The sequence below is a fragment of the Aquarana catesbeiana genome, linkage group LG08 (genome assembly GCF_042186555.1).
Source record: "Aquarana catesbeiana isolate 2022-GZ linkage group LG08, ASM4218655v1, whole genome shotgun sequence".
NCBI classification, from domain to species: domain Eukaryota; kingdom Metazoa; phylum Chordata; class Amphibia; order Anura; family Ranidae; genus Aquarana; species Aquarana catesbeiana.
The window spans coordinates 261,535,994-261,558,800 of record NC_133331.1 but is presented as its reverse complement, the minus strand read 5'-3'; the positions used below and the strand labels follow the sequence as shown (position 1 = coordinate 261,558,800).

General features: G+C 47.2%; 1 protein-coding gene across 1 annotated transcript in view; it reads left to right on the top strand.

Annotated features, from left to right (window-relative positions):
- Positions 1–22,807, top strand: part of LOC141106731 (membrane-spanning 4-domains subfamily A member 4A-like) — a 39,832-nt gene that overhangs the window by 1,174 nt on the left and 15,851 nt on the right. The window contains exons 2-5 of the mRNA XM_073597664.1: positions 4,803–4,958; positions 10,580–10,636; positions 12,928–13,053; positions 21,318–21,440. Of these exons, the coding sequence (XP_073453765.1) occupies positions 4,803–4,958; positions 10,580–10,636; positions 12,928–13,053; positions 21,318–21,440 (462 nt within the window). The remainder of the gene's footprint in view (positions 1–4,802; positions 4,959–10,579; positions 10,637–12,927; positions 13,054–21,317; positions 21,441–22,807) is intronic.

The following is a 22,807-nucleotide window of genomic DNA, read 5'->3' as shown; positions in this document are numbered from 1 at the left end:
TGCATTTGTTTATTTTCAGCCCTTTTTCTCTTTTTTCATCTGGTAATCCTACCAATTAGGCTTTGTTTACAATAGCAGTTGGGGGCAGTAAAATCACAAGGTTGAGCCAGTGGTGTATTTAGGTTTTGTGCTGCCCTAGGCCTGACTAAACGCATGCACCCCCCTAATTTAAATATGACCCACCTTATCCTGCCGAGGCCACACCCCTTCCTGTTTAAGACGCACCCTATCATCTGTAAACAACACCCCTTCCTCTTTAGGCTCATTTGGCACCTTTCAGGGGGGAATGGGTACCTGTTTCTGACAGGTACCCTTCTCCACTTCTGGAAAATTGTGCTGTCCCCTCTGAAGTTTGCCCCCCCTCCCAGGGCCGGACTGGCCTACCGGGATACCGGGAAGATTCCCGGTAGGCTGTCTGCACCTAGTACCCCTGGGGCCGCTTTTGGCTCTGAGCTTGGCTGACTGACTGTGTCAGCAAAATACTGAGCAGCGGCGGCCACCGCCGCCGCACTACCCAATGGCTGTGTGTGCCGCCTCCTCCGGCCACAGAACTAAATAGTTATATGCCTCTGTGTGCCTGAGGGGAGGAGCGAACGCCATGCTGCTCGATTTTCTCTTTGTGACTGGTCCCGTGCGGCGCCAGCACCGCCCACTAATCTGCACGAGGAGAATAGGAGAAGTGAACGGCCCGTGCAGCTGCAGCACTTTAAGGTACAAAAAAAAATCTCCCTCTCTCCCTCTCTCTCCCCCCCTCTCTCTCTCTTCCCCCCCTCTCTCTCCTCTCCCCCCTCTCTCTCTCTCTCTCTCTCTCTCTCTCCTCTCCCCCCTCTCTCTCTCTCTCCCCCTCCCCCTCCCCCCCTCTCTCTCTCCCCCTCCCCCCTCTCTCTCTCCTCTCCCCCTCTCTCTCTCTCCCCCTCCCTCTCTCTCTCCCCCTCCCTCTCTCTCTCCCCCCTCTCTCTCTCCCCCCCTCCCCCTCTCTCTCCCTTTCCCCCCTCTCTCCCCCCCCTCTCTCTCTCTCCCCCCCTCCCCCCCTTTCTCTCTCTCTCCCCCCTCTCTCTCCCCCCCTCCCCCCTCTCTCTCTCCCCCCTCCCCCCTTTCTCTCTCTCTCCCCCCTCTTTCTCTGCCCCCCCTCTCTCTCTCTCTCTCTCCTCTGCCCCCTCTCTCTCTCTCTCTCCCCCCTCTCTCTCTGCTCCCCCTCTCTCTCTCTCTCCTCTGCCCCCTCTCTCTCTCTCTCCCCCCCTCTCTCTCCCCCTCTCCCCCCCTCTCTCTCTCTCTCCCCCCCCCCTCTCTCTCTCTCCCCCCCCCTTACCCTCTTTCTCTTCCTTTCTCTCTCTCACTCCTTTTTTGTGACAGTCACATTTGTCTGCAGTTTGGTCTTCAGGGAGGTGTACAAGTTCATGTTTTGTTCAAGTGCCAGATAATCGTGGAAAAGCTGTATACCATCAAACGCAGCCACTGTACCCATTAAACGCAGCCACTGTGCCCATAAATTGCCGCCACTGTGCCCATAAATTGCCGCCACTGTGCCCATAAATTGCCGCCACTGTGCCCATCAAACGCTGCCATTGTACCCATCAAACACAGCCACTGTACCCATAAATTGCCGCCACTGTGCCCATTAAATGCAGCCACTGTGCCGATAAATTACCGCCACTGTGCCCATTAAACGCAGCCACTGTGCCATCAAACGCAGCCACTGTGCCATCAAGTGCAGCCACTGTACCCATAAATTGCCGCCACTGTGCCCATTAAACGCAGCCACTGTTCCATCAAGCGCAGCCACTTTACCCATTAAACGCAGCCACTGTGCCATCAAACGCAGCCACTGTGCCATCAAACGCAGCCACTGTACCCATAAATTGCCGCCACTGTGCCCATTAAACGCAGCCACTGTGCCCATAAATTACCGCTACTGTGCCATCAAACACAGCCACTGTACCCATAAATTGCCACCACTGTGCCAAACGCAGCCACTGTACCCATAAATTGCCGCCACTGTGCCAAACGCAGCCACTGTACCCATAAATTGCCACCACTGTGCCAAACGCAGCCACTGTACCCATAAATTGCCGCCACTGTGCCCATTAAATGCAGCCACTGTGCCCATAAATTACCGCCACTGTACCATCAAACGCAGCCACTGTACCCATAAGTTGCCGCTACTGTGCCCATTAAACGCAGCCACTGTGCCAATAAATTACCGCCACTGTGCCATCAAACGCAGCCACTGTGCCACCAAGTGCAGCCACTGTGCCCATAAATTGCCGCCACTGTGCCCATTAAACGCAGCCACTGTGCCATCAAGCGCAGCCACTGTGCCCATTAAACGCAGCCACTGTGCCCATAAATTACCGCCACTGTACCATCAAACGAAGCCACTGTACCAATCAATTGCAGCCACTGTGCCCATCAAACGCAGCCACTGTACCCATAAATTGCCGCCACTGTGCCCATTAAACGCAGCCACTGTGCCCATAAATTACCGCCACTGTACCATCAAAGGCAGCCACTGTACCCATCAATTGCCGCCACTGTGCCCATCAAACGCAGCCACTGTACCCATAAATTGCCGCCACTGTGCCCATTAAACGCAGCCACTGTGCCCATAAATTACCGCCACTGTACCATCAAACGCAGCCACTGTACCCATCAATTGCAGCCACTGTGCCCATTAAACACAGCCACTGTGCCATCAAGCGCAGCCACTGTACCCATAAATTGCCACCACTGTGCCCATTAAACACAGCCACTGTGCCCATTAAACACAGCCACTGTGCCCATAAAACACAGCCACTGTGCCATCAAACGCAGCCACTGTACCCATCAATTGCAGCCAAATGTGCTTTAAAATGCATGGTTTTCCATTTTATGAACAAGAAAATAATGACGTTATGCTGTTGGGCTGGTATAATAATGCTATGGGGCTGGTATGACATTTTTTCCAGGGCTGGTGTTCATTCCCAGTCCGGCCCTGCCCCCTCCTCCTTCCTCCACTGGGCCATTCAGAAAGTGCAACGCGCTTCGCACATGTGCAGTAGGGAACCGGTCGGTTTCCCTTACCATGAATGATAGTGGCAAAACCCGAGAGCCAATCCAAAAATCGGCTGAGGTGTCAACATCGCTGAATCCCTGGACAGGTAAGTGTCCTAATATTAAAAGTCAGCAGCTACAGTATTTTTAGCTGCTGAGTTTTAATGCTATCACGGGAGGGGGAGGTCTCGCTGTGCCCATCAAACGCAGTCACTGTGCCCATCAAATGCAGCCACTGTGCCCATCAAATGCAGCCACTGTGCCCATCAAATGCAGCCACCGTGCCCATCAAATGCAGCCACCGTGCCCATCAAATGCAGCCACCGTGCCCATCAAATGCAGCCACCGCGCCATCAAATGCAGCCACCGCGCCATCAAATGCAGCCACCGCGCCATCAAATGCAGCCACTGTGCCCTCAAACGCAGCCACTGTGCCCTCAAACGCAGCCACTGTGCCCATCAAACGCAGCCACTGTGCCCATCAAATGCAGCCACTGCGCCATAAAATGCAGCCACCGTGCCATCAAACGCAGCCACTGTGCCCTCAAACGCAGCCACTGTGCCCTCAAACGCAGCCACTGTGCCCTCAAACGTAGCCACTGTGCCCTCAAACGCAGCCATTGTGCCCTCAAACGCAGCCACTGTGCCATCAAATGCTGCCACTGTGCCCATCAAATTCTGCCACTGTGCCCATCAAATTCTGCCAGTGCCCATCAAATGCTGCCAGTGCCCATAACACTGATATACTTTATTAAATCATTGTACCTGCTGTCCTGGGGGTTTCCCTCATGCTCCTCTCTCTGCTGCAGTGAATCTTCTCCTCGGCCCTGGGGCTGTGACGTCAGCAAAGCAGTGCAGGGGAGGGTAGGCGGAGCTTAAGGTTCCACCTGTCACCTGTTGGTTATGGGGGCGCGAGTGACACACGGCGCCCCCCCCCCCGCATGAGAGAAAGCCCCCCCACCCGGCTTGCTGATTCCCGGCTCCCGCTGCCGCCTCCCGCACACATGCAGCGCACGGCGGCCGGCTTTCTGTAGCGGCGCCGTGGTGTATGGGCGTGCTTGTCAGAGGGTGGAGGCGTGTATCTCACGCCCCCCTACTCTGACAAGCACGCCCATACACCACGGCGCCGCTACAGAAAGCCGGCCGCCGTGCGCTGCATGTGTGCGGGAGGCGGCAGCGGGAGCCGGGAATCAGCAAGCCGGGTGGGGGGGCTTTCTCTCATGCGGGGGGGCGGCCCTTTTTGCCGCCCCCCGCAAAGTGCCGCCCTAGGCCTAGGCCTAGTCGGCCTAGGCCAAAACACAGCCCTGGGTTGAGCCATGCCCTATTGACCCCCAACCGCTCCCCCCTTAGCAGCAAAGGCAGCGGCAATGTGTACATATGGAAATGTATAAATATGCCAAGCCCGTGACAGTGCAGGGTTCAACTCCTCCTCACTGCCTGCCAAATGCTCTCTGAGGAGTTATCAGAACTTGGATTGCTCTTCGGGAAACAACGCTAGTATAAACAAGCCCTAACACATTTCCTTTCCTAGGTTGACAACGCTCACTCTCTCTTCTTATTTCCATTACATTGGGTGTGGGTGTTCAGTAGTTTGTTGTTCTGTTTTTTTTTTTTTTTTTGCAATAATTGAACAGATATACACAAACCCTTTCGATAGTATGTTTAACAAACCAATATGGAGCAAATAGGGTCATTGTTAGTGTTTACATATCTTTTAATATATTTTTATTCCAATAATATAATCATAATCATCATAATCTTTTTTTTTTCAGATTGTGTTGATTGCTACTTCCAGCCTGCAGATTGTTCTGGGTATTGCATCAATATTTACAACAGTTGCCATTTCCTTGACCAGCGGAATTGATTTCTGGGGGACCAGTGCTTGTAAGTTTAAATCGGAGTTCCACCTATTTTTTTTTTTCTTTAAAGTCAGCAGCTACAAATACTGCAGCTGCTGACTTTTAAAATAAGGACACTTACCTGTCCAGGGCGCCCGCAATGCCGACACCCAAAGCCGATCCGTCCCTCGGCTCTTGGGTGCTGCTGCCGCCATCTTCGGTATGGGAATCAGAAAGTGAAGCCTTACGGCTTCACTTCCTGGTTCCCTACTGCGCATGCGTGACTCACGCTGCTTGTTCCCACTTGTCCCTGTTGTCTTCTGGGACCTGTGTGTCTCCCAGAAGACAGCGGGGGGGGGGACGGAGAAGGCGCCGGAAGTGGCATAGATACCTGCAGGTGGCTCGGTTATCTATGCCCGGAAGTGGGAGCAAAATACCTGTATTAGACAGGTATCTGCTCCCCCCTCCCCCCTGAAAGGTGCCAAATGTGACACCAGATGGGGGGGAGATCCAAAAAGCGGAAGTTCCATTTTTGGGTGGAACTCTGCATTAAGGCCTCATGCACACTGGACCTTTTTAAAGCAGCTGTTTTTGGCTTCAGACATTTTTTGTCAATAAACTCCCCATGTTATCCTATGTGTCCATGCACACATGGGCTGTTATGAGCAGTTTTTGGCTGATACGTTTTTTGGCTTTAAAAAACCCCCAAAACTAGTGGGTTCTGAGAAGAGTTTTTCAGCTGTAAAAACACTCTAACGTCAAAAAACGCAAATAGACGCAGATAAACGCTCAAAAACGGTGTTCACCAGCGTTTGACGTTTTTGATCCATGGGAAAATAAAAATGAAAAACAAAACGCTGAAAAACGCAAAAAAATGCGAACGGTAAAAAGCGCTATTGCAAAAACATTGAAAAACATTGAAAAACTAACCCCAAAGATACTGGTGTTTTTATAATGTTATTTTAACGTCCAGTGTGCATGAGGCCTAAATGCTAATGCTATTGTTCTAGCGGTGCTGTAAATAGCAATGATAATCTGTGTTTAAAAAATTCGGAATATTTTTTAAGCTTTCTTGTACAGTACTGTGTAAAAAAGGCATGTAGAGGGCAAAAAAACAACTTGTCAGCAGTATTGCCTGTGCTTTCCCTGCAACCAATCTTTTCCAATTACTGACTTACAATGCCTTGCTCTGCACTGTGTCTCTGTGTGGAGGCAGCCATCTTGGTAGAGGCAGGGCTTTGCTTTCTCATGTCAGCGCCTCCAGTAAGGAGAACAGGGAGAAGCACAGTAGTGACATCACCAAATCTCTTGAGACAAATTTTGCAGAGCACATAGGAGTCAGCACTATGAGGCTGAGAGAACACGTAGGCAGGTGCAGGTTGACCTCCCTACATGAGTGGCGCTGTTGCGTCTACTGAGGACAAGAGAAATTTTTATTCCTCTTAGGGCTCCGCATTATAATCAGGAGGGCTGCTGTCCAATTGGATGCTGCCGAGTCACCCCCACAGCCATCTTTGTTGAGGGCAAAACCCACTGTAGTTACACACATTCTGCATGTGGTGAATTTAGGGACAGAAACCTGCTTGACAGAGTGAATCTAGCATAAGGAAAGGTTCCAGAGCAGGAGGACTGTCGCAGACTTCTTGGGAAACGTTTCCATTACTTGCTTGCTACATCTGCCTACCTACTGTCCCTGCGCCAGGTGTTGCCAGCCACGGGGTACCGCTCTCCTCCTGTGAGTTCCATCCACTATTGTGAGTGTTGCTGCTCAGTTATTACTGTTAAAGAAACCCTGTTGCTATACTGTATATTGTTAGTCATTCCAGATACTACATAGTGGCAACCATAATGCAGGGTGCAGGGGTGCCACCCCCCCATCCATGGGTTCGGTCCCTTAATCTACATGCGGGGTGCCAGATGCATGGATTCCAATTGGGTTTTTTTTTAAGCAAATAAATAGAGCCTAAGGCTATAATAGGCTTCAAAAAATGGTGGGCGCGGGGTGCAGAGCACTGTGCCCTGAGCACACCCACTTGTGTGACAACAGCGAATGAATATCCACTAGTGTCTTCCTGATTCTACTCCCGGCCAATGAGGAAGCAGGTCCTGAGACCACAATCAGATTGGCCGCCTAGGAGGAGGAGCGAGGAGATGCATGGCACACAGAGGAGAGGAGGGAGGAAATGCACAACGTGTTTTAGGGGAGGAGGAAAAGCAGATGGGGTAAGTGCGGGGCCAGTGACTGACGGGGGGGGGGGGGGGGCTGGTCGGTAGGTGCGGTTGGCCACCGATCAAGGGGGGGGGTGGCTATAGGTGCATTGTTTGCTGCGCCCCCCCCCCCCCACCAAAAAAAAATATACCACCAGCCGTCACTGGTATTACGCCTGCTCAACCACTGTGTGTCCGTGTCTTCCCTCCAAATGTCTACCGCCTGAGTCATTCCCTATCCCTCAACTAGGGATGGTCCCGATGTTCAACTCGAACATAGGGTGTTTGTTTGTTCTAGGAACACAAACATATGGGGCGCTTGCGGGAAGTTCGCCCGCCGTGGAGCGCCCCATAATGCACTGTGACATCGCAGTGCATTGATGGCTGCTGATTGGCAAAGCATGCGCCTGACCTGCATTCTTTGGCCAATCACAGCGCGATGTGCTGTGAGAGCCATGATTGGCCAAAGGCAGGGTGCCTTTAGCCAATCATAGCTCAGGGGCATGCCCCACACTATATAAGGCTGCTGCTTACACGTTGGCCGTTTATAGTGAATGGAGATTTGGCAGGTAGTTAGTGTAGTGTGCAGTCAGTCAGTATAGCATATATAATACAGTTCAGAGTATATAGTGCAGTCTGAACTGTATTATACATAGTACACTGACTGACTGCCCTATATACTCTGAACTGTATTATATATATACTACACAGACTGCACTATATACTCAAATACAGTTCAGAGTATATAATGCAGTCAGTGTAGTATATATAATACAGTTCAGAGTATATAGTGCAGTCAGTGTAGTTTATATAATACAGTGCAGAGTATATAGTGCCATCAGTATAGTATATATAATACATTGCAGAGTATATAGTGCAGTCATTGTAATATATATGATACAGTGCAGTGTATATAATACAGTGTATTGAAGTAGTTAAGGGGAACCCTATGATAGACTTAAGAAAAAAATGGTGTGGGATCCCCCAAATCTATACCAGGCCCTTATCCGAGCATGCAGCCTGGCAGGCCAGGAAAAGGAGGGGATGAACGAGCGCCCCTCCCTCCTGAACTATACCAGGCCCCTTGCCCTCAACATGGGGAGGGTGCTTGGGGTCCCCCCAAAGAACGTGGTCCCCATGTTGATGGGGACAAGGGCCTCTTCCTGACAACCCTGGCCAGTGGGTGGGGGGCTTATCGTAATCTGGAAGCCCCTTTAAAGGGGCCCCAAGATCCCTCCCCCCAAATGTGAATGAGTGTCGTGTTAATTGTACCCCTACCCATTCACCAAAAAAAAAGTGTCAAAAAGTAAAAACCACAAAAGACAGTTTTTGACAATTCCTTTATTAAAAAAGAAAAAAAAAGTGTTCTGAGATGTCGATCCATCTTCAATCACACCGCCCAATGGCAATGGCGTCCCTAGGGGGGGCAGAGGGGGCCCTGAGCGCCCCCAATATTATGCTGTGCCCCACCATGCCCACTAAAAAATTTTTTTTTTTTTTTTACAAAAAATCAATGTCTAAGAGGGAGAGAGTCCCCAGTCAGCTCCTGCGGGTGATTCCTCCCCCCTCCCTCTGCTTGCTGACACTGCATAATGTGAGCGCTCACACAACCACGGCCGCCCGATCTGCTCCTTCCCCTGCATCCTTATTGGCAGGGAGAAGAGCGAGTTGCAGGAAGGACTCCACCAGGACTCTCAGTTACTGAAAAAACAGACTGATTTCTCCCATCCTTAGGACAGGAGAACCAGCCTGTAAATTCCAAGAGATGCCAGACCAGAGCAGTCAATAGCAGGGGCAGGATACCAGGGCCCGGAGGCAAGACAACCTTTGCAACCCTGATAGTTCTCCCACTGCTTTGGATCCTTATATTTTCTTGGTATGCTGGTGACATATATATCTTGTTTTCTGCCACCCTGGGGGACCCCAATACAGTAAGAAGGGAGCTCACTGCAGAACATGTGAAAGGGCCGTTGTGGGGTCATAGTAAAGGGCCCCAGTATATATCTAATATCTATATATAGATATATAGATATATATATATATATATGCATTTTATAGTTGCCCCCCTACTTTTGTCCCTGTCCCCCCATGTGCCCCCCTAAATATGAACGCTGGAGACGCCACTGCCCAACGGATCCGAAAAGTAGAAAAAATGTAAAAAGCTCCACATCCATGGGAGGCCTACCGGTGACTGCATTCTCTTGGCTTTGACAACTGTTATATAGGCAAGGGCGGGGCCACCCAGTGATGTAACCGTGTGACTCCGCCCCCTTCTGACATCGCATGATGTTTTTTTCTGTTTTTTGGGTCCATTGATTGACGGTGGATGTACATTGTGAGGCACAGTTTTTGACAATTCCTTTATAAAAGAAAAAAAAAAAAATCTCTTGTGGCTTTTACTTTTTGACACATTTTTTTTTTTGGTGAATGGGTAGGGGTATAATGTACCCATTCACATGGGGGGGTGGGATCTGATTCCGATAAGCCCCCCCATGGGGACAAGGTGCTTTGGGGTGGGGATGGGACAAGGTGCTTTGGGTTTGTGGGGGTGGAGCCCGCCCCGCCCCAAAGCACCCACCCCCCCATGTTGAGGGCATGTGGCCTGGTATGGTTGGGGGGGCGCTCACTTGTCCCCCCTCTAGCCTGAGCTGCCAGGCTGCTTGCTCAGATAAGGGTCTGGTATGGATCTTGGGGTGAACCCTGCGCTAATTAAAAAAAAAAAAATGTCATGGGGTTCAATTAAAATCCATACCAGGCCTGACTGGGGGGCCTATGCCATTTTTTTTCATTTTTTTATCTATATTGCCGGGAGCCGGCAATACATTTACAGCTGCGAGCAAGTTTAAATATTTTTTTTTCCTTTAGAAATGTCATTATTGCTGCGGCATGTTCTACACATCGCACATATGCACCACTTTACAGATAAATAGAGGAGAGCTGCGCCCATAACATTAAGTAAATGAATGATGAGAATAGTCCATAGATTCAATTCTTAAATAACACCACGTGACCCCACACATTATGAAAGAGTGCCTGACCAACGTAAAAAATGCCTGCTTACCAGATAGTAAACAGAAAGAAGCGATTGGCTGTAACCCAGCCACGGCCTTTAACTTGCAAGGATGGCTGCTGGACACTCACAGGAAATAAACCCGGTAATGGACCTGGTAATGACAACCCCCTAAGTGTCTCCCTTGAGATGTACTCCGGGTAGGCTCAGGAAAGAGAGAGATGTAGAGCATGTAGGTCAGCACTGTGAGAATGAGCGAGCATGTAGGTCAGCACTGTGAGAATGAGAGTCTACACACCAGCTTTGCCTATTTTGAGGGGTTTCCACTGGTGAAAAGTCTGCAAAAGTGTCAAACACAAAATTTGCATTTGGTTGCTCTACTGTGGTAAGAAATAATTTATTTTTGGTTTCTTTTTACCTTTTTCCATTTCGAATACAAGCTATTGATCTTTGTACTACATAATCTTTTTTTTTATTATTTGTGTTTTTATAGTACATCACTGCCGGTGTTCTAACCATTAAAGCTCAGGCGAAGCTTAACATCTGCATGGTGAGTTTTTACTGAATAAGGACCTCCCAAGGCCTCCTGCTCTAGCTCCTGTTTCTCCTCCTTCCATGTTTGTCTCCAGGACTTCTCCAGAGCCTCTCTCATCCTCTGGAACTCCCTACCAAAATCTGTCCGCTATCTTCCACTCTGTCCACTTTTAGGCGATCCCAGAAAACTCTTCAGGGAAGCCTATCCTACCTTCCGCTAATAAATACATTCTTCTATTTCTCCCATCTGTTCATCCCTTACAGTTTCTACTGTTTGTTCCACCAGCCCCTCCCTATTAGATTGTAAGCTCACAGGAGCAGGTCCCTCCTAACCCTTTTGGATTGAATTGTATTGTTGCTGTATTATCTCCCTTTATACTGTAAAGAGATGCGCAAACTGTTGACGCTATATAATTCCTGTATAATAATAAATATTTATCTACACCAGTGGACCCTCGCTAGTGTTTTGCTGTAGTAAGGTCTCACTTTCTGGCATTCTCTATTAAATATATACCCACACTCTGTAGCGGCCCATCCATTAGGGACACACGGGTGCCACCCCCCCTATCCATGCACCCGGCCTCCTAATCTACATTCGGGGCACCGGATGCATAGATTCAAATGAGGGGGGTGGGTGTTTTTTTTAAGCATGTGTTAGAGTCAGAGGCTCTAATAGGCTTAAAAAAAAAAAAAGAGTGGGCTTGGAGCACAGAGCACTGCGCTTCAAACCCACCTAGTTGTGTGACAATAGCGAATTAATATTCTCTATTATTACACAATCGGGAAGTGGGTTCTGAGACCCATTTTCTGATTGGCCAAAATGACAAGCGATCCTATTGGACCACGACGAGGAGAGTGGAGGCCACCGGAGGAAACGCAGGGGATGAAGCGGCCGCCCAGAGGGAAGCGCTGCCTTCGGGTAAGTGCGAGGCTCGTCGACTGGCCAATGGTTGTGGTGGTTGTGTGCAGACCCGATTGACCGATCGACCCACAGGGTGGGGGTGGCTGTTGGTGCATTGTTTGCCGCCCCCCGAAATGTACCACCAGCCGCCACTGCCCATACCATTTACCCTGAGGCCACCCTTGAAGCTCTATCAAAACTTTTTAACCATTTTCTGCTAAGGAGGTCCTCATCAATTGCTCACCACATGGCCAATTCTTCCTCCTAATAATATAGCAAAAAAAATAAATAAAAAGGAAAAAATAATTATAGAGATAAAGAAACAGAGCTAAGATAAGATATACCTCCCAACTTTAGAACTTGTGGGGAGGAGGGGCATAAGGAAGGTTCTAAAAAAAAAAAAAAAAAAAAAAAAAACAGATCTTCCATGTACTAATAAAATATGCTTGGATGGTGGTGCCATGATTATGAGCCTTACAGACACATATAAACCTCAGCACAATCATTAAATAAAACTCTTCCATTATATATGGTTTTGCACACACTAAAAATAGACAGAGAGCTAATACTTTGTCTGAGCCAACCTTAAAGAAATACTTCATTAAAATATTCAGGGACTGCTGTCTTGTGTCCCATTTGGGAGACTTTTCTTTAGGGCTCTTTCAGCTGCGCAGCTGGGAAAAGGTAAAAACAGGAGGCCGGGCAACGGTTTTATGTCCCCCCCCCCCCCCCAGCAATCCGCTCAAATTGTAACAATACAGCTGGACATGGCTGTACACAAGCTTTGCTTCCTGGCCCTGGCATTTTTATTGTGAGGTGCAGAAACTGACAGGTGGCACCTTGTGTCAAACTCGCTCCCAGGAGCTCAATGGGGCCACACTGCAACCAAATGCAATAAAAGTGATTGTGGAACGATAGTGCAGCATTACTGGGTTAAAATAGGTGGTGAGGTGGCAACATAACACCTTGTTGCCTGTCAAATACCCTCTGAAAAGTGATGTGAACGTGGATTGCTTTTCAGAGGGCACCACAAGTGTAAAGGAGCCCTTACTTCCTATTTTCAAGCACAGCAGAACATAAAAAGGGATTCCTCCAAAGTGAGAGATCTTCCAGTCTTGATAGTGTGTCCAAATTCATAGATTTAAGTGGTGGAAAAGTGTAAAAAAATTGTAATCATCACTTTCAGGTCTAGCAACAATAGAGATCATATATTTCCCTGATGGGGACACAGACAGCAGTATAAGGGTTAGACAGAGGTGACAGTGGTGCTAATCCTTCCCCACCTGAAATGAAAAAAGGTGCTTGGGTACACTTTAAAGTTTAGACTACTATATAAGGGTTTTTTTTTTTTTTTTAATGTTCCTGTTTGAATAATGTTCCGATAAATTTTTCTGGTGTTTTTCCAGATAAAAAGCTCCTTTGGCTTAAATGTTGCTTCCACCTTCATCAGCTTTCTCGCACTAGTTATGGTCTGTGTGGATCTGATCGTAATAAGTCATGGCAATTACCATCACTACATGAAAGGATCAGTTGTAAGTTCTTTTTTTTTTTTTAAATACATAATTGTATTGTATATATACATATTCGTATTTACGATGTTAAAATGTTTTCTTTTTTAGTCAGCCATATATGAAAAATTGTAAATAAATATTATTCTCCTATTTAACCAGATGGTGGCAGCCTAAGCTTTCTTTCCAATGTTTTCCAGGGTATCCTTATTTTACTAAAAACAGATTTCCTGACAGACTCCATGCCAGCCTACGTATGGGTTAATCCCGCCCCCTCATACCTCATAGGACCCCACTCCCATAAATCTTTGCTCCGAGACAGAGGCTGTGTTCCTTTTTTGTTCTCCTAGGTGAAGTCTTACCTTTGTGAGGATTTCTGCGATCCAGTCCTGGAGGTTTGGATTCAGGCGGTGTTTTCTCTGGAGTCCAGCAATCCCAGCTATTAGCAGGGTGGACACAGGCAATAAATGCAATGCCATGAAGAGCTTACTAGCCTGGCCATTGGCAGGCAAGAGGCAATATGGCCAAATGTCTCAGCTATTAGTAAGAGGCCCTTTCTAAAAGCCCCGGTCGTGCAGTGCGTGCAGCACAGCTCCTTCTTCCAGGTCGGATCAAAGTCGTGCCATGGTGGTAAACTATAAATGCTCACATATGGCAGCAGTGTATGTTTATGTTGGTTTGTTTCTCTCTATAGGCTCCAATCTTAGGCCATAGCGGCTGGAGTGCATCTGCGTCCCAGTCTGCCGCTTCCGGGGTCCCCTGGGCTTGTCTGCGCAGCCACAAGCCGTGATCGAGAATGAGGCTTGGTTCGCAGGTGCGCAGTTCCAGCAAGATGGCTGGGTGGCATTTGTCCCAGCGCAGGTGCGCTCTGGGGCATGGTGACGTCATCAACAGCAGCATATTTAAACAGCTGTCAAAACAGCTATTCCTTGGGATGTGTGCGGGCTTATGTGGCACCTTCCCCAGGTACTTTTTTCCTGTTCCAAGGTAAGCGCTCATGCTGCAGGCTCCCTGGCTGCTGGCTCATGTCTGTTGTCACTCCTTATATCTCATGGCCATTATTGGTTGCTTTTCCGTTATCAAGTTGCCTTGCCATGGATGTGTCACCGCCCCCTGTGGCCAACCCTTATGCTACATATAGGATTGGGTTTCCTTCTGCCTGTTTGTTTGGGTTATTCAGGAGCATTTTAGCTCTTCCTTTCCTCTCAGCCCTTCTAGGTCTGAACACCAACATACAGCACGCGAAGACAAAGACCATCCTAGGTCACAACACTGTCATTTCTCGTCAAGTTCCAGACGCCATAGATCATCCTCTAGGTCTAGGCGTCACAGCCAAAGCCACATCTGGGCACCACTCTCACTGCCATTCCAGCCACTCTGAAAAGAAAGCTTGCTGGGGATGTGGGGCTCAGGCCCTCGAGGGTAAATCCCACTGTGAGCCATGCTATACTCAAGCTGTGAGGAAAAGAGAAGGTGGAGACCAACAAGTGGAAGCACTGGTCAGAAGGGTGGTTCAGAATTCCCTAAATAGAACAGACTTCAGCTGTACCCTCAACCCTTCTGTCAACACAGCTTCAGCCCCTGTGGGGGACGATCTTGAGGCTCCAGGTCCCTCTCATCCTAGCTACTCCTTAAGTGAAGCTTCAGACAGTGAGGTGGATGACCCTGGCGCGAGTTTTGATTTTTCCCAAGTACCACAGTTGGTCAAAGCAGTCAAAGAAGCTTTGAGATAGGAAGAGCCAGTGGAAGCACCCTCCAAACAGAGGAAGTATTTCAAACACCTCAAGAAAGAACTCCGAAACTTCCCCTTCTTGGGTGAACTTGGCGAAATTATTACAGACAAATGGGGTGGCATTGAGAGGAAGAATTCCCTGCTAACTAAAATAGCAAAGATGTATCCGTTCAAGAGCGAGGATATGAAACATCTAGGAGTCGGCTCGACTCATTGACGCAGCCTTAATGAGATTGGTAAGGCACATTACGCTTCTACTGGAGGACACTGTTTCCTTCAGGGATTGGCTTGGAGAGGAAGATCAATACCTACCTCAAACAGATTTACATTACGGCAGGTATGGCCTATAAACCAGCCCTGGCCCTTGCAGCCCTGTCCAAAGCGATGGAGACCTGGATGGATGACATGGATGCATCCTTGGGAAACGTCTCTGAAGAAATGGCCAGGAGTTCACTGGTACCTGAACTAAAGTTGGCATCAGCCTTTCTGGGGGAAGCTTCCCTTGACATAATACGCCTGCTTTCATGAGTCATGCTCTCATCTGTCACGGCTAAGCATGCCTTGTGGCTGCGCCCGTGGGTAGCCGACCCTGCCTCTATGCAGGCGTGGTGCAGGATTCCTGTCAGGAAAGGTTTCACCTGCTGGTGGCACTGTCAGATCTTTGGGCCACAGTACTGGTGTCCACCAGCGGGTGTCTCCCAGCAGTCTGGAGCCGACATCATCTCCTGCAATCAGGCGTCACCTGAGACTGATTGCAGGAGGTGTGTATTTATACCTGGCAGATGCTCATGCATTTGCCTTGGTATTGTCCTTGAGCTCTGACCTGAATCTGTGATCCTGTTTTCCTGAACCTGTTCCTCCTGTGACCTGTTATCCTGTACCTTGTGTCCCATGTTCCTGAACCCTGCATCGATCCCTGTCTTGCAGACTCATCCCTTCCTCCTGTTGCCCTCTCCCTGTCCCATTCTGATCCCTGTTCAATCTGACTGATCTCTTGTGTATGACCCTGGGTTGATTACGTTTATGATTACATCTCATCCTGTACTCACGTTTGGTTTAAAGAGTTATTTTTGTGTACCACCGTGGTTGTTTGCTGGTTTGCTTTATTGTTTATGATTTATCCTTTTAATAAATATTACTTTTTCACTTTACAAGTGTTTGGGTGACTCTATTTGCAGTCCACACAGTTCTGGTCACACCTTGTTTATGACAATTCCCTTTGAGGGCTCCTCTCTCTTTGGGAACAAACTAGACAGTGTCATAACCTCTGCCACATGAGGCAAGTCAGGATTCTTACCCCAGGATCATCGCCTGCTAGGTCAGAGAAGAGCTCAGCCCAGGCAAAATCCAGATCATGCAAGAGACGCTCGCCACTATAGACCTGGCCATGAGTTCAGGAAGAACTGGAAGAGAAGTCAACCTTTTGGCCAAAAATCCTCAAAGGGAGCATCTTCCAATGGACGTGATGCCTCTAAGTCCTTTTGATATAGGGCCTGTCCAGGGGGAGCAAGTCGGGGCTCGTTTACTCCACTTTTAACACGTCTGTGCAGCCTCGATCAAAGATTATTGGAACGTAAAAACGGTCTCCACAGGACATGCCTGGACGTTCAGCAGGCCGCCCACACTCCGGTTTGTACCCACAATCTTGCCTCACTCAGAAGAGAAAAAGCAAGTCCTTCTGTCATACATGGACTTTCTAGTGGCTCAGGGTGCTGCCATACCAGTTCCAACCAGCAAAAGATTTCAAGGTGTCTACTCGCCCCTCTTCATGGTTCTGAAAAAGAATGGCTCCTGGAGGCCAGTCATAGACCTGACCCACTTTAATTCTTTCATCAAGAAAGAGAAATTCAAAATGGAGACACTATTCACAATCCGTCAGGCAATTCAGCCAGGTGACTGGCTTGTGTCCATAGATCTGAAGGACGCCTACTTCCATGTCCCGATAGCAGAAGAGTTCCAGAAATATCTTCGCTTTGAAGTAGATCATGTCCACCTTCAGTTTACCTGTCTCCCGATCGGGCTTACGACATCGCCTCGGGTATTTTCAAAACTCTTATTGGCTGTTGTGGCACTAATCAGGATCAGAGGTATACGTCTGCATCATTATTTGGACGACCTGCTGTTAATTTCTTGGTGGCCACAACACCTATGGTGAAATGGTCACAGTGGAAAATGCGGACTTTCCAGAAGGGTTTCCTCCAGCAGTGGGATCCGGGGTCCCAAGATCATTCCGTCCGCATAACCCCGTCCATGCAGGAGATGCTTCCTTGGTGGCTGCAGCGGAAGAATCTCCTCAACTGTCACTCCATAGCACCTGTTTCCTGGATTATGATCACAACAGATGCCAGCAACAGAGGCTGGGGCACTCTCTGCGTGACAGAACTAGCCCAAGGCAAATGGAGTTTTCCATCCTGAGGGATAGTTTTGAATGTTCTGGAGCTCCAGGCAGAGTTCTGTGCTCTACAAGCTATTCACGGATGGGCTCTCCACACCAAAGTCTTCTATTGGGTCCTGTCCCTGGGAGTCATCCCATAAGTGGACCTATTCGCCTCCCCCGTGCAATTTCAAACTTGAGAGGTACTACACAAGGTGTCGTTGTCCCCAGGCCTTCGGAGTGGATGCTCTGACGGACCAGTGGAGATTTCACAGGGCCTATGCCTTTTCCCCGGTTTCTGTCATTCTCTGATTCCTGTGGAGACTCAGGTGGGAAGAATCGGAGATAGTGGCAATAGTCCCATATTGGTCAAACAGGCCATGGTTTCCCCTGCTGATGCAACCTAGCTTCCAGGGACCCAGTTCCTCTGCCCCCCAGGCCAGATCTCCTATCGCGAGGGACAACTCTACATCCATGCCCGGCCTATTTGCACATGATGGCTTGGTTTTTTGAGAGGGGAAGGCTGGAGGCCCTAGATTGTCCAAGCAGGGCTATCTTTACATTGTTGAATGCCAGAAGAGCAGGTACCAGAGTGATTATTCATGTTCGTGTCCCATAGACTTTTACGGTGTTCGTGTGTTCTGCTGAATTTTTTGCCTGTTCGCATGTTCTGCTGTGAACCAGGAGGGTGTTCGGCTCATCCCTAACCACCACCACCACATAAGGCCCAATTATTCTGCCCCTGTTTAACAGGGGCATGTAATTACATTTTTTGATATATTTCACTGCAGGGCCGTTCCTGCACCCAAAACGAGTATCTGTGAGGGTTTACAGTGTTGTTGCACCACAACCACCACCACCACCACTCAAGGCCCAATTTTTCTGCCCCTGTTTAACAGGGGCATTTAATTACAATTTTTGATATAATATTTCACAGCAGGGCCCGTTCCTGTGACCAACAAGAGTAACTATGAGGGCTTACAGTTTTCTGGCGCCATCAAAACCAAAGGCCCAATTTTTCTGCCCCTGGTTAACAGGGGCATGCAATTACAATACTTGTTATAATATTTCACAGCAGGGCCCGTTCCTGCGTCCAACAAGAGTAACTGTGAGGACTTACAGTGTTCTGGTACCATCATCATCTAAGGCCCAATTTTCTGCAGAGTATATAGGGCAGGCCATATAGTATATATACTGCTGTTAAGAGTATATAGTGCCTGAGGGACCACCACACCATTTAAAAAAAAATTTGGGTGCGGGGTTCCCCTTAATATCCATACCAGACCTGAAGGGCCTGGTATGTATTTTGGGGGGGACATCCATGCCATTTGTTTTGGTATTTTTATCTATATTGCCAGGATCTGACAATACATTACAGCCGCAAGCAGTTTTGAATTACATTTTTCTACTTTAGAAATGCCATTTTGCTGTGGCACAGTTATGCCCTGTACACACGGTCGGACTTTGTTCGGACATTCCGACAACAAAATCCTAGGATTTTTTCCGACGGATGTTGGCTCAAACTTGTCTTGCATACACACGGTCACACAAAGTTGTCGGAAAATCCGATCGTTCTGAATGCGGTGATGTAAAACACGTACGTCGAGACTATAAACGGGGCAGTGGCCAATAGCTTTCATCTCTTTATTTATTCTGAGCATGCGTGGCACTTTGTCCGTCGGATTTGTGTACACATGATCGGAATTTCCGACAACGGATTTTGTTGTCGGAAAATTTTATATCCTGCTCTCAAACTTTGTGTGTCGGAAAATCCGATGGAAAATGTGTGATGGAGCCTACACACGGTCGGAATTTCCGACAACAAGGTCCTATCACACATTTTCCGTTGGAAAATCCGACCGTGTGTACGGGGCATTATAAACATGGGAAAGATGCGCTACTTTATAGGCATACTAAGGACACCCTCCAGGCAGGATATTTAATGGAATATTTAATTTTTATTGTTTCACTTTAAGCATTATTAAAATCACTGCTCCCGAAAAACCGCACATTTTTAAAACTTTTTTTTGCATTGACACATGTCCCCTGGGGCAGGACCCGGGTCCCCAAACACTTTTTATAGCAGTAACTTGCATATAAACCATTAAAATTAGCACTTTTGATTTTTAACATTCGTGTCCCATAGACTTTAATGGTGTTCGCACAAATTTTTTGCCTGTTCGCGTGTTCTGCTGCAAACTGAACCGGGGGGGTGTTCAGCTCATCCCTACTCTTATGCCGCGTACACACGAGCGGACTTTACGGCAGACTTTGCCCGGCGGACAGGATTTCGTCGGACAATTCGATCGTGTGTGGGCTCCAGCGGACTTTGTTTTCTCAAAAGTTCGACGGACTTAGATTTGAAACATGTTTTAAATCTATCCGTCGAACTCGAGTCCGGTCGAAAAGTTTGCTCATCTGTATGCTAGTTCGACGGACAAAAAGCCACGCTAGGGCAGCTATTGGCTACTGGCTATGAACTTCCTTGTTTTAGTCCGGTCGTACGTCATCACGTACGAATTCGACGGACTTTGGTGGATTGTGTGTAGGCAAGTCCGTTCATTCGGAAAGTCCGTCATAAAGTCCGTTGAAAAGTCCGCCGGGCAAAGTCTGCCGCAAAGTCCGCTCGTGTGTACGTGGCATTAGCATACAGATGCTTCATTTTAGGTATCTTCTGTAATTTAAATAAAACTTCAATGGATTTCAGGGCACCTGCTGTATTATATTTGGAAACGCCGCTCTTTCATAGATACTGCACAGTTGTCACCCTAGGTCAAAAAGTATATTATTGGCAAAACCACTAAGCGACAATATAGGAAAAAAAGGCTGATAAAAAGAAAATTAATGAATCCAACATATCTAAGGACTGGAAAACTGAAGTCTATTAAATTGCTGTTTTTGGGTTCTGATTCCCTTTAATAGCAGGTAATTATAGAGTGGGATTCTCCACACACACACAACATACATTTATGTACGTTCATACGGTATCTCTACACGTGACAAAGAACAATAATTTGATGGCCAACACCATTTTAAATGTAATTGTCAGGAATCAACAGCAAGGATGACTAGAGCTGCATGGCTACATTTAGAAACTGAAACCAGACTATATATAGTAAAGTCAATTTATTAATAGCAAAAAAAAAAAAATACATCCACACAGAAGCAAACCGGAAACACTGCAAACATGAGTAACAAGAAGTAACAAGAAGCCTAACTATAATACTATATATATACAAGACGAGGAACACAGGTCACAGGGAATTCCAGAGATGCAAGGAAGGGGGAACCAGGACTGGGATCAGGAACAAGGGGAGCAGATATAAGGCAGCAAGGGTACAGAAGGCAGGACCAGGAAAGATGGCAGCGGCATCTGCCTTAGCACAGCACAGCAAAGCAGAACATTGATGCCAAGTGTATTAGCAGAAGAGGGACTCTCCCAGCAGCCAGCATCAGGCAGAGACTAATTACTGGGATCTTCTGGCTGCTGGGAGACACCCGCTAGTTGACACTGGAACCACAACTTTCCGCTCTGGAAAGTACAGTGCCACCAGCAGGTGACCCAAGTCCTGACACTAATGCTATTGCATAGTTACAAATACTTTTTTTTTTCTTTTTCCACAATTATGTACATAAAACTTTGAGCCTAGTTATATGTCTTACTTGTTAACTTAATGCAATCCCAGCTTTCATATTTGATGGCTTTCTTGGAGACTATACGGTGACGTACCTTAAAATAATTTTGGTCTTAATTTGGTGTTTTGATTAACGTTTGCGATCTTCTGATGTACAAACTCCAGTACTACTCTTTTTTTCTTAGGGGAGCGATTATTATGTGAAGTTGATAATGTACATTTATCTTAAAGTGAAAATGGAAAAAAATGGTCTTGAAGAGAAGTTTTTGACAGGTTTAGCTGTATGTAAGAAAATAAAATGTAAATAATTTTAGTAATTTTTTTTTAATGTCTGCTAGAGTTCATAGAAACTTCATTAAAACGCCATACCTCCATAGTTCCTAACCACTATGAGTAATTTTCTGTGAATTTTTGGGTTACAGACCAAAGCTGGTTTCTATACATCAGCAAAGGCAGACTTTGAGAGTTTTTCTCAGCACAGGTTTTCTTTCAGCTTGCCAATAATGTTAGCATGTTACATTACTAATGTTCATTTTTGTTTTTACAGGCTGGTGGATATTTTGTTCTGGTAACACTTCTGTTAAGCAATCTTTTGCTCTTCTCAGTATCCATTTTCTTGTCTGTGTTTGGATGCCAGGCGATGGTTCTCGCACCTCATAATGTACCCCAGGTGAGACACAGTTGGGCATCTTGTCCATCCGTACTTAGCTCCTGTAGAGAAGTACGGTGATACAGTGAGTCTTGTTGCAATTTGAACAGCAGTAGGTTACTTTTTGGATACCAGAAACTAAGACATTTAAGTTTGAAGCTTTTGACACCAGGGGCAAAACCAGCCATGCTCGAATAATGCTCACCTATTGCTAGCATATATCATCAGATTTATTCTAAACCCCAAACACACGATCGGATTGTTGGCCAACAAAACCGTGGACTTTTGTCCGAAGGGCATTGGCCCAAACCTGTCTTGCATACACACGGCCTCACAATTGTTGGCCAACAATTACGAATGTAGTGACCTACTACGTTGTTTTTCAGCTCTTTAGCGCCACCCTTTGGGCTCCTTCTGCTAGTTTTGTGTTAGTAGAAGTTTGGTGAGTGTTGATTCACACTTTTCATTTCGCACTTTTCTTTTTGCGGTATTCAGTTCGTTTCTGAACGGCCGTTAGTCAGCCATGTTGCAGAATCGGAGGAGATAGCGTGTTATTTATTATTGGCCTTAGAGTTATTGTTTTGACATCATTTTTTGGGTTGAATAATGATTTGATTTGATATATTTTCTCGTATTCAAAGTTTTTTATTGAAAAGCATACATAAATTACAACAGGCAATGTTTGTATGACATGTAGTAGTAAGAGGTATACAGGTTTTTGTTCTGCGACATGTGCATTACAGTGGGTAACAAGAATATATCAGAAAAATAATGTCCAGAGGATATTCCTCGCAGAGATAACTGTGGACGTAACATATCTGTTTCGAATAACAGCTAGAAAGGTATTGAAATAATAACAAAAACGTAATGTTTTACTTGTTTGCTCGGACTGAGCGTCTGCGAGTATATGCATAGTCAAAATCTGGGAGTTGTTTCGGATTTTGTAGAAAACATTACCATTGATGTATCAGGAGGAGAGACATAAGGAAGAAAATGTAGAGTGAGGATAGTGACAGGAATAGGATAGTTAGGGAGAGACTAGGAATAAGGAGTGGAAAGGGGAGGAGTGGTCGGGAGGGCCGCATAAACCAAAGAAGCACCATTAAGTCTGTCTAATGTTGTTACGACCAATTCATGGTTCGAGGAGTTGTTTGTCGAAGTCCGGGGGTAAGAAGTGTTCGGCCCAGGAGTTCCATATTTTAAGATGTTGGGGAATTTTATCCAGGATTGTTGCTTCTATTTTACTATGGATCATAGCTTGTGTGACCCTATTGGTAACTTCGGCTAGGGTGAGTTTTGGGGTTTTCCAGGCCCTAGCAATCGTCTGTTTGGCTGCTGTCGTGAGCTGAAGGAGAAGGCGGGTCTGGGATCTGGTGAAATCCGAGGGG